Below are 15,756 nucleotides of genomic sequence, written 5' to 3'. Positions count from 1 at the left end.
GGAGTGGCATTTGTTCAGTGTCTTGTTCTAAGACAACCACATTGCTGTCAGTGGCATGATCATCACTGAGAGGCAAGTCCGGTGTCTGTAATGTGTCTGATTTGTTGGATACAATCGTCTCAGTTGTGTTCTGTGGTTGAGTATCCAGTATCTGGTCCACATGACGTCGCCTGGTCTGATCTAGAACATCCACTCTGTTCATCAGTCGTTCAGTTCTTGTCACTATCCTATCAGGTGTCCATTTGTCTTCTCGGTAATCACGTGCTAGGACTTTCTGTTCAGTCTCAAAGCTCCTTGCTGCTTCATCTAGTGACTGGCTGCACTTCCCTCCATAGATCTGGTTTCAGGAGGTCTAGCAAAATCCCAGATTCCTGTTCATGAACAGCATTGCTGGTTTTTGATTTGTCATCGCATGAACAGGGTTCTGATACACAAAAACAAAATTGACCACCTTGCACTGTAGAGAAATGTCCTCCTTGTCCATTGCTTTAATGGACGACTTGAAGGCTTGGATAAACCTTTCAGCTTACCCATTCATTGGTGGGTGGTGAGGAGCTGATATGAAATGCCTGATGCCATTTTTTTTTCATGAACAGTCAGAACTCATCTGATGTGTATTGTGATCTGTTATCACTCACTATTTGTTCTGATATGCCATTTCAAGTAAAGAAAGTCCCCAGAATGGAGACAGCCTTTGCTGAGGTGGTTGGTTTCATTTTTCCTCTGGCCACTTCAAATGAGCATCCACAGTAATCAGGAACATGGAGTCCATGGCTAAGTCAATATGTAATTTTTGCCACGGTGATGACAGCCACTCCCATGGCTGTAACAGTGCTTGTGAGGGTGCATTTTGAACTTTTTAGCATCCCAAATAGCTTTTGGCCAAGTTTTCAATGTTTATCTATTCCCAGCTGCCACACGTAGTTCCGGGCAAGACTCTTCATCTTGACTGTACCCAGGTGTCCTTCATGCAATTTCTCTAGCACTCTGGTGTGCAGCTTAGAGGGAACCACAACACGAGATCCACACATCACCATTCTTCGACATACCAATAGTTAGTCTCGTCTCACTGAGAATTCTGGAAACATAGGATTACCATGAGCTGGGCATCCTTGCACAGTGATTTTATAGATTTTTGACTATGTTGGGTTATTCCTTGTTTCTCTTTGTATTTCGGAATTTGTTACCGGCAAATGGTCCACCAATGCTGTGTGGAACTCTTCTTCTTCTTCTTCTTCTTCTGTAAGACGATTTTTCTTCATCATTCACCAAAACTGAAAGATGTGACAAGCCATCAGCGTTGCTGTGTTGTTTGGTACCCTTGAACTCTATGTCATAAGAGTGGGCTCCAAGCAGCAATGCCCAATGTTTAACCAAATAGCAGTCATCACTGAAATTCCCTTCCTGGGATTGAAAATGGACCCAAGGAGCTGGTGATCTGTCACCAGCATAAACTTTTGTCTGCAGACGTAGTGGTGGAACTTCTTTATTCCCTATACTAGACTAAGGGCCTCATGGTTGATCTGTGCATAATTGTGTTCTGCGCTCGTTAGTGATCTTAAAGCAAATGCAATTGGACATTCAGATCCATCTTTCATAATGTGTGACAAACCGGCTCCAATGCCATAAGGGGATGCATTGCACGCCAGTCTGATGGGCAGTGATGGGTCATAATGGGTGAGCAGTTCATCAGATGTTATTAGTCTCTTTGTTTCCTTGAATGTTTTTTCACATCTTTCTGACCATTCCCACTTTGCTCCTGTCTGTAACAGTGTGCCTAATGGATGCAGCACTGTAGCAATGTTTGGGAGAAACCAATGGTAATAGTTTACCAGGCCCAAGTATGACCCAAGTTGGAATACATTTTCCAGTTTAGGTGCCTGTAGCACTGCTTCAGTCTTCTCTTGGGTCTTATGTAAGCCCTGCTTGTCAACGACATCCACAATATGAGATTTAAATCATGAAAAAATTATATTTCTCTCTCTTTGTGCGCAGACCATACTCTGTCAGGCTGGTAAGCACTTTACCAAGGTTCTGGAGGTGCTCTTCATCATTCCAGTCATGACCATGTCATCGAGGTAACACTGTGTTCCTGGAATATCTTGGAACACTTGGTCCATTGCTCTTTCCTTAATAGCTGGAGCTGATGTGACTCCAAAGATGAGATTATTATACTGGAACAGTCTCTTGTGAATGTTGAATGTGAGGAATTCCCTATTTGACTTCTCAATCTCCATTTGCATGTACGCTTGTTACAAGTTAAACTTTGAAAATGTCTCCCCACCTGCCAAAAATGCAAAAATGTCTTCTATTTGTGGCAAGGGATACTGCACAATACATAGCACCGGGCTGATGCTCACTTTGAAATCCCCACATATGGAAACTGCTCTGGCCCTCCCTTTCTTGATCACTGGGACAATGGCCGTGGCCAACCGCTCCACTCATTCTTGGAGAGAATTCCAGACGCCTCCAAGCTCTGCAGTTCAGCATTCACTTTAGGACATAGTGCATAAGGCACTGGACGTGCTTTATGGACTCTTGGTGTTGCTGCTTCATCCAGTTCAATTCTGGCCTTTATGCCTTTGAGTTTACCAATACCCTTCTCAAATATCTTCTCATTAGCATTAAGCAGCTGTGACAGTCTCCGGTTAGTGCTACCACTTGGGCTGTAGTTGCCTGTTGATGTCACACTGAGAGCTTTGATTGAGTGCCAGTCTCGTTGGATTTTTCTCAACCATTCACATCCAAATAGTGCTAGCCCTCCACATTTCAATACTGTACATAAAGCTTTAACTGCTGTGTTTGGCCTCCATAAGTCATATTCACCTTCAGTTTACCCTTAGGAGACACTTCTTTGCCAGTGTAGGTCTTCAGCATCACTGCAGTCTTCTCTAATGGTATCTTAGAAAACAATCTGTTGTAGTCAGCCTCTGGAATTATAGACAAAGCTGACCTTGCGTCCTGGTCCATTTTCAGTTTTGCGCCAGACACATCTACTGTGATCCATGTGATTTTGTGATTTGCTTCAGTAATACAATGCAGTTCTGGGCATGACACCTCACCTTTGTTATACTCTGTGTTGTCTAACTATAGAAACACAGAAACATAGAAAACCTACAGCACAATACAGGCCCTTCAGCCCACAAAGCTGTGCTGAACATGTCCTTACCTTAGAAATTACCTAGGGTTACCCACAGCCCTCTATTTTTCTGCACTCCATGTACCTGTCCTGGAGTCTCTTAAAAGACCCTATCATATCTATTTCCTCCACCATCGCCGGCAGCCCATTCCACGCACTCACCTCTCTGTGTAAAAAAACTTACCACTGACATCTCTTCTGTACCTACTTCCAAGCACCTTAAAACTGTGTCCTCTCATGTCAGCCATTCCAGCCCTGGGAAAAAGCCTCTGACTTCCACAAAAATAATTTGTGCCAGGTCAGGATGTTGTGTGTCTGGGAGATAATGAGTTTTGCACTACCATCAGTTCTCCTATGGTAAGTGATGGAGCCATCACTGACAACAGGCATACCTACAGTCTGACAAGTTCACAGCAGCATTGTCCATTTATAAACTCAGGCATTTTTTTGAAAAACTGATGTCATAGAGACAGCGTTTAGGAATGCAATTATATCTTTTGTACACAAGCTAATAAAACCTTGGTTAGACCACACTCTGAACATTGTGTTGAGTCTGGTGGCCTCAATATTGGAAGGATGTGGAAGCTTTGGAGGCTGCAGAAATTTACCAGGATGCTGTCTGGATTAGAGAGCATAGCTTATAAGGAAAGATTAAGCAAGCCAAGGCTTTTCTCTTCGGAGCAAAGGAAGATGAGAGGTGACTTGATAGAGGTGTACAAGAAGAGGCACAGATCGAATGGATAGCCAGAGATTTTTCCCTAGGCCAGAAATAGCTAATACAAGTAAATAGCATAATTTTAAGACAATTGGAGCAAAGTATGAGAGTGGGGGGTGGGGGAGGAATGTCTGAGGCAAGCTTTTTTATACAGCGAGTGATGGGTGTGTGGAATGCCCAGCCGGGGTTGGTGGTAGAGACAAATAAATTTGGGACATTTAATAAATTCTTAGTAGGCGCATGGATGACAGAAAAATGGAGTGCTATGTAGGATGGAAGGGTTAAATTGATCTTAGAATCGGTTAAAAGGTCAGCACAATATCGTTGGCTGAAGAGCCTGTACTGTACTGCACTGTTCCATGATCTTCGAAACATTTCACAGATTCCTTCTGACAATACTTCTGTCTGATCATTCATTCACTGACAAAGCTTCACAGCCACCTAGGATGATGACACCACCGATGCCAGCAGAAGTGTCCGGAAGCTCTTGCTGCCTCTATCAGAGCACACTTACCACAGAGTGCAATTCCAAATGGGCAGATCAGATTGGTTTAACTGGTTGCGGCTGGGAAGGACTCAGCAGCCTGCACCTCAAGTCCCATGCCAACAAGTATCAGAAGGAAATACCTTCCTGTAACTTCAAAGGGTCAAGGGCTAAACAGTTTGAAACCAACTGTTTTGTTTTGTGCTGTTTACTTCAGTGCTACAAGTGAACTATCTGTAGCACTAAGTGAACCTTAAAAACAAAATTAGAGATTGGTATGCTTTTTAGGTTAATCTGAGCTTCAACAATTAAAATGCTTAAAAACAGGCATCTGAACTGGTGCATAGATACTAAATGCTTCAAGTGATATGGGCCGAACACTGGAAAATAAGACCATCTGGGATAGTCGGCAAAGATGAACTGGCCCAAAGTGCCCATTTCTGTGCTGCAGGACTCTGAAAGCCAGGGACCTCTCCAGATTGTAACAATCCTCAACTGTTTTTACTGGTTTTTAAGTAAGGCTTCAGAAACAAGGTCTCTGTTTTCCTGTGTTTGCAGTGAGTATTAATTAATTCAGTAGTTGGGTGATTTTTTTTCACCCCTCCCCCTTCTCTCTTTTTCCAATCCCTGTTTTAGCTCCCCTCTTATTCCTCCTTCCCTTCACCTGCCCATCACTTCCCTCTGATGCCCCTCTTCCTTCCCTTTCTCCCAAGGTCCACTGACCTCTCCAATCAGAATCCTTCTTTTTCCATTACTTTACCTCTTCCACCTATCACCTCCCAGCTTCTTACTTCATTCTCCCTGTCCCCACCCACTCACCTGGTCTCACCTATCACCTGCCAGCTTCCCCTCCCCCTTCCTTCCCAGTCCTGGTGAAGAGTCTCAGCCCGAAACATCGACTGTTTACTCCTCTGCATAGATGCTCTCAGACGTGCTGAGTTCCTCACTAATTTTGTGGGTGTTGCTCTGCATTTCCACCATCTACAGAATCTTCAGTACACAGGTGATGCCACGAGTCCAACACATTTGATAATGCAACAAGATTTAAAATTGGTATTATTCACAACAGTTATTAATAGGTGAACTTGTATAAGGAAAGGAGTAATGTGTAGGGCTATTCCTGACACTAGGGACAACACTGGCCAGATTGGTAACCTTACCTGCCCTCTGCCATAGTGGAGGCCAAAGACTGGTCGCCTGTAGCTGAAGCAGCCCCCAGGGTGGAGTTTTGCAGGTTGCCTGATCTGTCTGCAGAGGTAGCATTGGCTGTCGAAGCTGGACTGTAATCTGAATGGTCAGGGCCAATTAACACCTGATCCCCTTGAACCTGTGTGCACATTAAATAAAACATAAATATCAACCAACAGCCATTTTCTCCAGTTGTAGATGGGTCCCATTCCTGTCTTGCACAATGAAAATCCTGATCATAAATGCAATCAGTAGAAACCTCACAAATGACAGAGATGGGGAGAGAATGACAGGGAGACAGCCAGGTTCAGCGAGGGCAGCGAGGTGCAGAGAAGTTCAGCAAGGTGCAACGAGGGGCAACAAGGTTCAGAGAGGGTAGAGTTCCAATTTGGTTCTAATTTGGTCCTAATAGACATTCATCCTAATTTGGTCAGTTCAATTCTAAGACAATGCCTTTTAAATTTAACAACTCAAGAATTTGCAAAGGTATTTTCTATACCATATTTTCATTCAGATCTCCCACCCCGGCACTTTCCTAACAAAATGGTGGAATCACAGCCTGTATGATTGTGGAGAAAATTCAACTTACTGAATAAAACCCAGAAAGTAAAAGAGGTAGGTACAAAAGGTGAGTCAGCTCTCCAGAGCTGTCAGATACTGCAGAATACCTTATCACAGATAAATACAGAATACTTACAACCACACAGGAAGAGGCCATTCAGCCCATCAGGTCCATGCTGTGTCCCTGTGCCATTCTCTCTGACACAGGTCCACTGTCCCCATAGACTCTCTTTGCCTCTAACCTACACTAGAAGAACTTACCTACCTACCTACACATCTGGAGCATGTGGGGGAAATCCTACACCATCAAAGGGCGATTGTACAAATTCCACCCAGACGTTATTGGAGGCGAGGACGGAATCTGTGCCCCTGGAGCAATGATTGCAGAACTATTGAGGGCAGAGAATCAAGATCTTGCTCGCAAGGTGTTTCATGAAAACATTTCGAGTAATTCATTGCATTTGCTGTTTCTGGGAACTTACAAAATGATAACCATTACATGTATGTGAACCTTGGACAAGATATAGATCTGCCAGTGCAGTGAGGCACCTGGAATTTCAACCTCTTGTTCTGCTTTGCTGATGTACTGAATGAATGGAATCCAAGGACGCTACAGAATGAAACAGGAACTTGGGATCACTGAACTACATTCTATCAGCAGGGTCAAATTTATTATCGAAACATCATAAAGTGTGTTGTTTACGTTGACAGCCAACACACACAAGTGTGACCACACATTCCAGCGCCAACATAGCATGCCCACCATGCTTGGCCAAACAACACCAATCAGCACCGATCGTGAGTTGGAGAGCTACGAGAGAGGAGGTGGCGCACAGGTCTGGAAGCAAAGTTTAAAAGAGGAAAGCTTCGCGGGAACTCAGCAATAACTGGAGCACCAATCGTGTGTTGGAGAACAGGGAAGGTTCAGGCATAAAAGGAAGACACTGTCATCAATGGAGTGATCTGAGTCAGAGTGGTAGGGCTTGGGCTTATTTGGGCTTCAGCAAGGCAAGTGGGTAAGTGGACTTCGTTTTTTCCTTGCATTGTTTGAGGAATAAAGACCACGTCTGTAGGGTTAGTACTTTGCTCTGGGTGTCAGATGTGGGAGTGCTGGGAATCTTCCACTCTCCCAGATGGCCATATCTGTGCCAGGTACACCTAGATGCAGCTCCTGAGAGACCGTGTTAGGGATCTGGAGCTGCGGCTTGATGACCAAGCTTATTACGGGAAGTGAGCAGGAGATGGATAGGAGCTGCAAGGAGTTCATTCCCCCGAGGGTGCAGCAGTTAGATAAATGGATGACAGTCAGAGAAGGGAGGGGAAGAGCTCAGATAGTAGAGAGCACCCATGTAGCCAACCCCCTCAGTAATTGTTAACTCGTTTTGGATGGTATTGAGGGGGGTGAACTGACAGAGGATTACCATGGCAATCGGGTCTCTGGCACTGAGCCTGGTTCCGCAGTGCAGAAGGCAGAGAAGATGAGGATTGCAGTAGTCATAGGAGATTCCATAGAGAGGGAAACAGACAGGAGGTTCTGTCAGCCTGATAGAGATACCCACATGGTGTGCTGCCTCCCAGGTGCCAGGGTACAGGATGTCTCGGATCGGGTGTAGAGTATTCTGAAGGGAGAGGGTGAAGTCTTGGTACATGTTAGTACCAATGACATAGGCACAAAAAGGGAGGGTGTTCTGAAGAGAGCATTCAGGGAGTTGGGTAGAAAACTGAAAAGCAAGACCTCCAGGGTAGTAATCTCAGGATTGCTGCCTGTGCCACGTGTAAACCAGTGCAAGAATAGCATGATCAGACATATTAACGTATGGCTGAGAGACTGGTGTAGGAGGCAGAGTTTTGGGTTCCTAGAACATTGAGGCCCCTTCTGGGGGAGATACGACCTGTACAAAAAGGACCGGTTACACCTGAACCCAAAGGGGTCCAATATCCTAGCAGGCAGGTTTAATAGAGCTGTTAAGGAGGGTTTAAACTAATTTGGCAGGGGACTGGGAACCAGAGTGATAGGGCTGAGGAAAGGGGAAATAAATAAATCAAAGCTGGCAGGCAACAGAGTTGATAGAAAGGACAGGCAGGAGATGAGGCATAATTACAGCCAGTGGGATGCTTTACAGGGCAATAGAGGCATGGTGCAGTTAAAACAGAAAGCAACAAATACTGGACTGAAAGTGTTATATTTGAATGCACACAGCACAGGAAATAAAATGGACGATCTTGAAATTCAGCTACAGATTGACAAGTATGACGTTGTGGCCATCTCTGAAACTTGGCTAAAGGATAGCTGCCATTGGGAGTTGAACGTCCAGGAATATACAATGTATCGAAAAGCTAGGTTAGTAGGCAGAGGGAGTGGTGTTGCCCTGTGTTTCAGAAATAATATTAAATCATCAGAAAGGGATGACAATTCAGAAGGTGTAGAGTCTCTAAGGGTTGAGTTAAGAAAGGGCAAGGGTAAGATAACCCTAATGGCAGTTGTATACAGGCCTCCAAACAGCAGCTGGGATGTGGATTACAAATTACAGCAGGAGACGGAAAAGGCATGTCAGAAGGGCAATGTCATGATAATCGCTGGGGATTTTAACATGAAAGTGGAATGGGTAAACCAGGCCAGTATTGGAGCTCAAGAGAGACAATTTGTCGAATGTCTAAGGGATGGCTTTTTAGAACAGCTTGTTGTTGAGCCCACTAAGGGATCAGCAGTGCTGGATTGGGTGTTGTTCAGTGATCCGGAGGTGATAAGAGAGCTTAAGGTATAAGGAACCTTTGGGGAACAGTGATCACAACATGATCGAGTTCACTCTGACAAGGAGAAGCTAAGTTCCAATGTGTCAGTATTTCAGTGGAATAAAGGAAATTACAATGGCATGAGAGGAGAACTGGTCAAAGTTGACTGGAAAGGGACACTAGCAGGAAGGACAGCAGAGCAAACTTCAATGGTTGAAGTTTCTGCGAAAAATGAGGGAAGTGCAAGACAGATATATTCCAAATAACAAGAAATTTTCAAATGGAAGAGGACACTATGGCTGACAAGTGAAGTCAGAGCCAAACAAAAAGCAAAAAGAGGGCATACAAGGAAGCCAAAGCTAGTGGATTGGGAAGCTTTCAAAAACTTGCAGAAAGAAACTAAGAAGGTCATTGGGATGGAACAGATGAATTATGAAAGGAAGCTGGCAACTAATATCAAAGAAGATATTAAAAGCTTTTTTAAGTAGATAAAGGGTAAAAGAGAGTTGAGGGTAGATACAGGATCAATACAAAATAACGCTGGAGATATTGTAATGAGAGATGCAGAGATGGCAGAGGAATTGAATGTGTATTTTGCATCAGTCTTCACAGTGGAAGCCATCTGCAGTATACCGGACATGCAAAAGTGTCTGGGAAGTGAAAATTATGATTATGAAGGTACTCAGGAAGCTTAATAGTCTGAGGGTGGATAAATCTTCTGGACCTGATGGAATGCACCCTTGGGTTCTGAAGGAAGTAGCTGGAGAGATTGTGGAGGCATAATCTTTCAAGAATCGATAGAGTCTGGCATTGTACCGAAGAACTGGAAAATTGCAAACATAACTCCACTATTTAAGAAGGGTGGGAGGATGCAGAAAGGAAAATGTTAGCCTGACATCAGTGGTTGGCAAGTTGTTGGAATCGATTGTTAGGGATGAGATTATGAAGTACCTGTAGTCACATGACAAGATAGGCCACCACCAGCATGGTTTCTTACTGCAATTTTTTGAAGAAATTACAAGCAGGGTAGACAAAGGATATGCAGTAGATATGGTGTACTTGGATTTTCAGAAGGCCTTTGACAAGGTGCCACACATGAGGCTGCTTAGCAAGATAAGAGCCCATGGAATTACAGGGAAGTTACTAGCATGGGTGGAGCATTGGTTGATTAGCAGAAAACAGAGAGTGGAATTAAGGGATCCTATTCTGGCTGGATTCTGGTTACCAGTCGAGTTCCACAGGGGGCGGTGTTGGGACTGCTGCTTTTTGTAATGATGTCAATGACTTGGACTATGGGATTAATGAACTTGTGGCTACATTTGCTGATGACACAAAGATAGGTGGAGAAGCAGATAGTGTTGAGGAAACAGAGAGCCTGCAGAGAGACTTAGATAGTTTAGGAGAATAGGCAAAGGAGTGGCAAATGAAATACAAGGTTGGAGAGTGTATGATTATGCACTTTGGTGGAAAAAATAAACAGGCAGACTATTATTTAGATGGGGAGAGAATTCAAAATGCAGAGATGCAAAGGGGCTTGGGAGTCCTTGTGCGGGATACCCTAAATGTTAACCTCCAGGTTGAGTTGGTGGTACAGAAGGTGAATGCAATGCTGTCATTTCTAGAGGTATAGAATATAAGAGCAGGGATCTGATGTTGAGGCTTTATAAGGCACTCGTGAGACCACACTTAGAGCATTGTGTGCAGTTTTGTGCTCCTTATTTTAGAAGGATATACTGGCATTGGATAGGGTTCAGAGAAGATTCAGTATGATTCCAAGAATGAAAGTTACTGTATGAGGAACGTCTGGCAGCTCTTGGACTGTATTCCCTGGAGTTCAGGAGAATGAGGGGGGAATCGCATAAAAACATTCCAGATGTTAAAAGGCCTGAACAGATTAGAAATGGCAAAGTTATTTCCCATGGTAGGGGAGTCTAGGACAAGAGAGCACAACTTCAGGATTGAAGGACGTCCACTTAGAACAGAGATGCAGAGAAATTACTTTAGTCAGAGGGTGATAAATCTGTGGAATTTGTTGCTACGAGCGGCTGTGGAGGCCAAGTCATTGGGTGCATTTAAGGGAGAGATAGATAGGTTCTTGATTAGCCAGGACATCAAAGAGTATGAAGAGAAGGCAGGGGAGTGGGAATGACTGGAAGAATTGGATCAGCCCATGATTAAATTGTAGAGCAGACTCAATGGGCCAAATGGCCTACTTCTGCTCCTATATCTTATGGTCCTATCGAATACAAGAGACAACATTCCATGTGATAAATCAGCAACAGCAAAAACAAGCCATATTCTTCCCAAACACCCACCCACGCACATACAGCCTTCTAAACCCAGGACAGGCTGTATTCGGCCTCCAGTGGACTCGCGGATTCGCAGATATTTGGCCTTTGACTTCCCCAGCAGACTTGCAGACTGAGGGCTCCGGCCATCGGGCCTTAACTTCTGCGTTTTCAATCAACCTTGGGGCTTTGATCTTCAGCATCGACCCAAGACTCACCAGTGATGTCAGCTGGGGACCCGGGGCGAGGACCCAAACTCCTATCCTTAAACTCCGGACTAGCCATCAACAGGACCCTGAACAACCTCTGTAGTCTGCCAGCCTGACATATGTCCATTCACTGGTCTTCGAACGCAGAGTGGAGGATTAGATTCCAGCCTGGACTCTAATTCCCCCATATCTGACCCCTAACTCCTCTCTGTCTGCCAAATCATCCCGACAAACAAAGAAAAAACCTAAAAAACTAAATCTGAGTTGTGATCCCCACAGACACCACAGCTTGGCACCATCTTGTCAGACCAAGATCTTGGGAAGAGAAGGAGAGAAGGAGAATATGGGGAATAACTGAATAAATTAGAGCTGTCTAACTCGATTGTTACGTTTATTTGAAAAGATCATTTAAAGATAGATCTCCATCAGCAGAATCATAACTCTTCTGTCAACACATAACACAGGACTCAGGGATACGGAATGGACAAGGGGTTAGAGTTAATTCTCTGAGAATTGTGGGGCTGGGGCAAATACGAGTGAAAGGGAAGGCCAGGACCACGGGGGGGGGGGGGGGGGAGAGCAAGGATACTGTGGATATTTGATGGGATTGTTGCCATCAGACTCTCTGGCTACCAGTAGATGTGACAGGGATATCCCACTAGGCTCAGGAAACGTCCCACCAGCTCTGATCCAATGGCCACTGTGGCTTTCTCCTTCCAATTAGAACAGCACATTTCTCTAATCCATCAATCAAAGCATTTTGGAGAGAACTGTTCAAGGTTGGCACTGAAACAATCTGAGAAGGAATCCAAATCCAACAAACAGGAAATCAGACTGGGCTGGTGTAAATACAAAGACACCCTGTGTCAATGCCAGGCTTGAAACACATTGTAAACAGGAATTAAAATGCTCTTTTCTTCAACATTACCACAGTCATGAAACATGAGTTATATAAAATCTTTTATGTACATTTTGGTTCCTTGCCTATCACTGAATCAGTTGACTTAATATGCCCAAGTCCAGCAGCGCATCATTATCTTCAAGAGTCCATGACTGGCTCAAATCTGAGACAAGTCAGAATTCAACCAAATGAAACCCTCTCAAAAGCACAATGAATAGTGTGTTAACACCCAGATTTGCAAAGCAAACCTTCAAATCAATCACAGTACACCTGAATGGAAGTCTTGCCCTTCAGTACAGCAAATGTTCACAGTACCCTTCCACCCACCCCCACCCTCATGGCCATTCTCCTCTCCATCAAGTGATCAAAACATTAAGGCCACATCAGGAAATCTGAAACAGTGAACTCAAGCCTATATGCCCCACTCTAATTGTACTCTGTCAGTACTATCTCCTTTCAATACGAAGATGAAGCCCAGATTTCATGTAATATTAAAATGCCGATTACATATTAAGTCCTATTGGGAAAAAATCCAATCAGTTGCTGGTGGGAACTAATTATAGAATGGACTACACCCTTTCACTTGGTGCATGCTTCTTGCACCCTCTTACATGACAGAATGCCACAACAATCACCCTAGAACAAGGGTGTTCCTTCCAGTATCACGTTACAGAGGCCTCAGCTTGAAGCAGTGTGAAAGGTGAAAGCATACAGAAACAATGTCCATATGCTAGCTGGTACATTTCAGCAAATGCCGTGTGATTTGCCAGAGTTGTGTTACCTTTCTCGGACTGTCCACATGCGTGGGAGTGATGACTAAGTTTGCGCCCGAAAGGGGAGCGTTCTCGGTGGACGGGACAGCTCCTTTCCCAGAATGCACAGCTGCCTGCTGCTCCTCAAAGCTCCTGGAGAAATCAGAAGGAAAATCAGTTTCTTTTCAGATTTCAGAATTAAACAGAATCCATGAATGGGACTCTCAGTCTGAGTTAGGGTAAAATCCACTACCAGCTGGAGTTCCCAGTGATGTGCATCTCTCTAGGTTGTATAACCCAATGTAACGACATTGATAATTGTGCAGAGTTCAATTAGCAACACACACAAAATGCTGGAGGAACTCAGCAAGCCAGGCAGCATCTACGGAAAAGAGTAAACAGTTGATATTACGGTAAATTCAATTTTATTTTAAATATAAAACCACATGGTTCTATATTGGGACCAGAGATTTTTGCCCCCAGACAGCAAGGTTCTTTCAAGAATTTCTATAGCAAGGTTCAGTTCCAAACAAAGCCTTCAGTGTTGTTGCTCCCTCCTCCCCAATCACAACACAAGCAACAACGTATATGGACTAACACACCCCAGGTAAGTTTTAGCATAGATTATGTTAGCATTTTATCTTAAAATGTTGTCAGTCTCATGCATGAGGATTTGTGCCTACGTCCCACAGACCCATAGCATGTTCCTCACATCAGGGTGTGTGTGTGGTTTGCGTACACGCACGCGTGTATTACGTGTCCGCATTGTGCAGTGTGTGTGTTTGTGTGTGCGTGTGTGTATGTGTCTGTGTATTGTGTGTGAATTGTGTGTGTGTGTGTGTGTGTATTGTGTGTGCGTGTGTGTATGTGTCTGTGTGTATTGTGTGTGAATTGTGTGTATTGTGTGTGAATTGTGTGTGTGTGTGTGTGTGTGTGTGTGTGTGTGCGCGCGCGCATGTGTTTTTCTTTTAAAGTAGTCACATTAGGATTAATCCAAATAAAACACAATGGGAAAATGAATTTGCCTCATATATTCATTATGGCACAGTATTTTGTATGAGAAGCATCATCCACATCTAACTCTAAATGACTAGTGAATGAAGCTCAAGGACTTGCAGCACACAGTGGGAATTGAATGGAGCCCAGGAAAAGACCATCTTCACTGCAATCAGTTCACAACTGGAGCCATGAGGCTTCAAACCCCTCCCATATTGCTGGGAGTGAGGGGACTGAGGGAAGGGCTTACTGGAACCATTCCACATTCAAGAACCAATTGCTTCAGCATCTCACCTCTGGTTGGCTTCCATCTCCAGCAAGGCTGACAGAGCTGAAGTCCCTTTCTTCCCCAGCGGGGGCGCTGCTGGTTCAGTGGGATAGTTTGGTAGAGAGCCAGTCACCTGCAGACCTTTAATGGGGGCTGCCTTCTGAAATGGAGAGAGGACACCTGTGTTAAATAATGTGAAGCATCATGTTACAATGAACAAGAGCCTGGGCAAAATGTTGCTGAGAACCAGTTCCGAGAGACAGAAGAAAACCTTGGTGAAAGGCCCAGGGTTGCTCTGAGCTTTCTCCTAGTGCTTCTGAATCAGTAGACTCAAACCCTTAAAGCACTGGGAAAATTCAGTAATATATTGGGTAGGAAAGTCAAATGGATGGGCTTATCAAGAAAGAATGGATGGACTGGGACTGTTTTCTCTGGAGCAAAGGAGGCCAACAGGTGGCTTTACAGAGGTACATAAAATTGTGAGATGTGGAAATAAGCCATATGGAATGAGCTTCCAGAGGAAGTGGTCGAGGCCCATTTAAATCACACTTAAAAAATGTTTGGTTAGGAAAGGTTTGGAGGGACACAGGCCAAACACTGGCATATGGGACTGGTTCAGGAAGGCATTTTAGTTAGCATTGATGAAATTGGCCTGAAGGCCTGTTCCCATCTGCTTTGACTATGACTCATGGTCTTTTATCCAATAAATTAAGCTAACACAGAGTTATGGGTGAACACCTTCAACTCATGGAATGCATGTCCTGCACGACACAGAAATCCAAGATCCTTACCAGTCCCAGACAACAATACCTACAGGTTGTGGGTCATGTCACTAGCTGAAGGAGCTCAAGCTCCAGATTTCAGAGGTAGATCAACAGCAGATCAAACAAGTGGCATACTTTGCAAATAGCAAGCTCCATGCGATGATAGTCCTGCAGTCCGAGGAAGTGCAGCCAAAGGGAAATGGCTGATTGACAGATTGAGGACCATCAGGTAGATCTGGAGATCCTTGAGATCATCCCTAACCAGTGGTCAGTTCTGAATACAGATGGGGTGGAAGGGGGGGGGGGTAAGGGATTTTATCCCAAGGAGGTAATAGCACAACTAGTTCAATAGTTGGCTAGCACCTCAAAGGAGGAAGGTGAAAGGTTAAAGGCGCTGTTATAGGGGCAGAAAGATGTTCACGTAGGAACATTTGTGATGCCAGGATGGTCCTTTGGAATTGGTAATTGGTTTATTATTGTCACATGCTCCAAGATACAGTGGAAAACTTGTTTTGCGTACTGTTCACACAGATCACATTAGAGTTACAGGGAAGTCAATCAGAGTTACACGGAAGTAGTCTCCCCTAAGCTGCATGAGGCTAGTAGCTGGGTGACTGTTGGGTGAAATGGAAATGTGAAAAGGCAGTTAGTGCAGAGCACCATTGTGGCCATTCCTCTCAATAGTAAGTATACCATTTTGGATAGAGTTGTGGGGGATGACTTCCCAAGGGAATGCCACGGAGACTGGTTACTGGCAC

At 44.4% G+C, this 15,756-nt stretch overlaps 1 protein-coding gene across 8 annotated transcripts in view; it reads right to left on the bottom strand.

The window, feature by feature from the left end:
* depdc5 (DEP domain containing 5, GATOR1 subcomplex subunit) overlaps nt 1-15,756 on the bottom strand; it is a 234,001-nt gene that overhangs the window by 66,241 nt on the left and 152,004 nt on the right. For 7 of the 8 annotated variants that reach the window (XM_072243711.1, XM_072243716.1, XM_072243712.1 and 4 more), the window contains 3 exons: nt 14,261-14,394; nt 13,000-13,123; nt 5,499-5,665 (listed from right to left, as the gene is read on the bottom strand). In XM_072243711.1, the coding sequence (XP_072099812.1) occupies nt 5,499-5,665; nt 13,000-13,123; nt 14,261-14,394 (425 nt within the window). The remainder of the gene's footprint in view (nt 1-5,498; nt 5,666-12,999; nt 13,124-14,260; nt 14,395-15,756) is intronic. The other variant, XM_072243713.1, reaches the window with a different exon arrangement.

This window comes from Mobula birostris, chromosome 25 (assembly GCF_030028105.1).
Source record: "Mobula birostris isolate sMobBir1 chromosome 25, sMobBir1.hap1, whole genome shotgun sequence".
Classification (NCBI taxonomy): Eukaryota; Metazoa; Chordata; class Chondrichthyes; order Myliobatiformes; family Myliobatidae; genus Mobula; species Mobula birostris.
The sequence above is the reverse complement of the archived record's forward strand: the minus strand, read 5'-3'. Positions and strand labels throughout refer to the sequence as shown.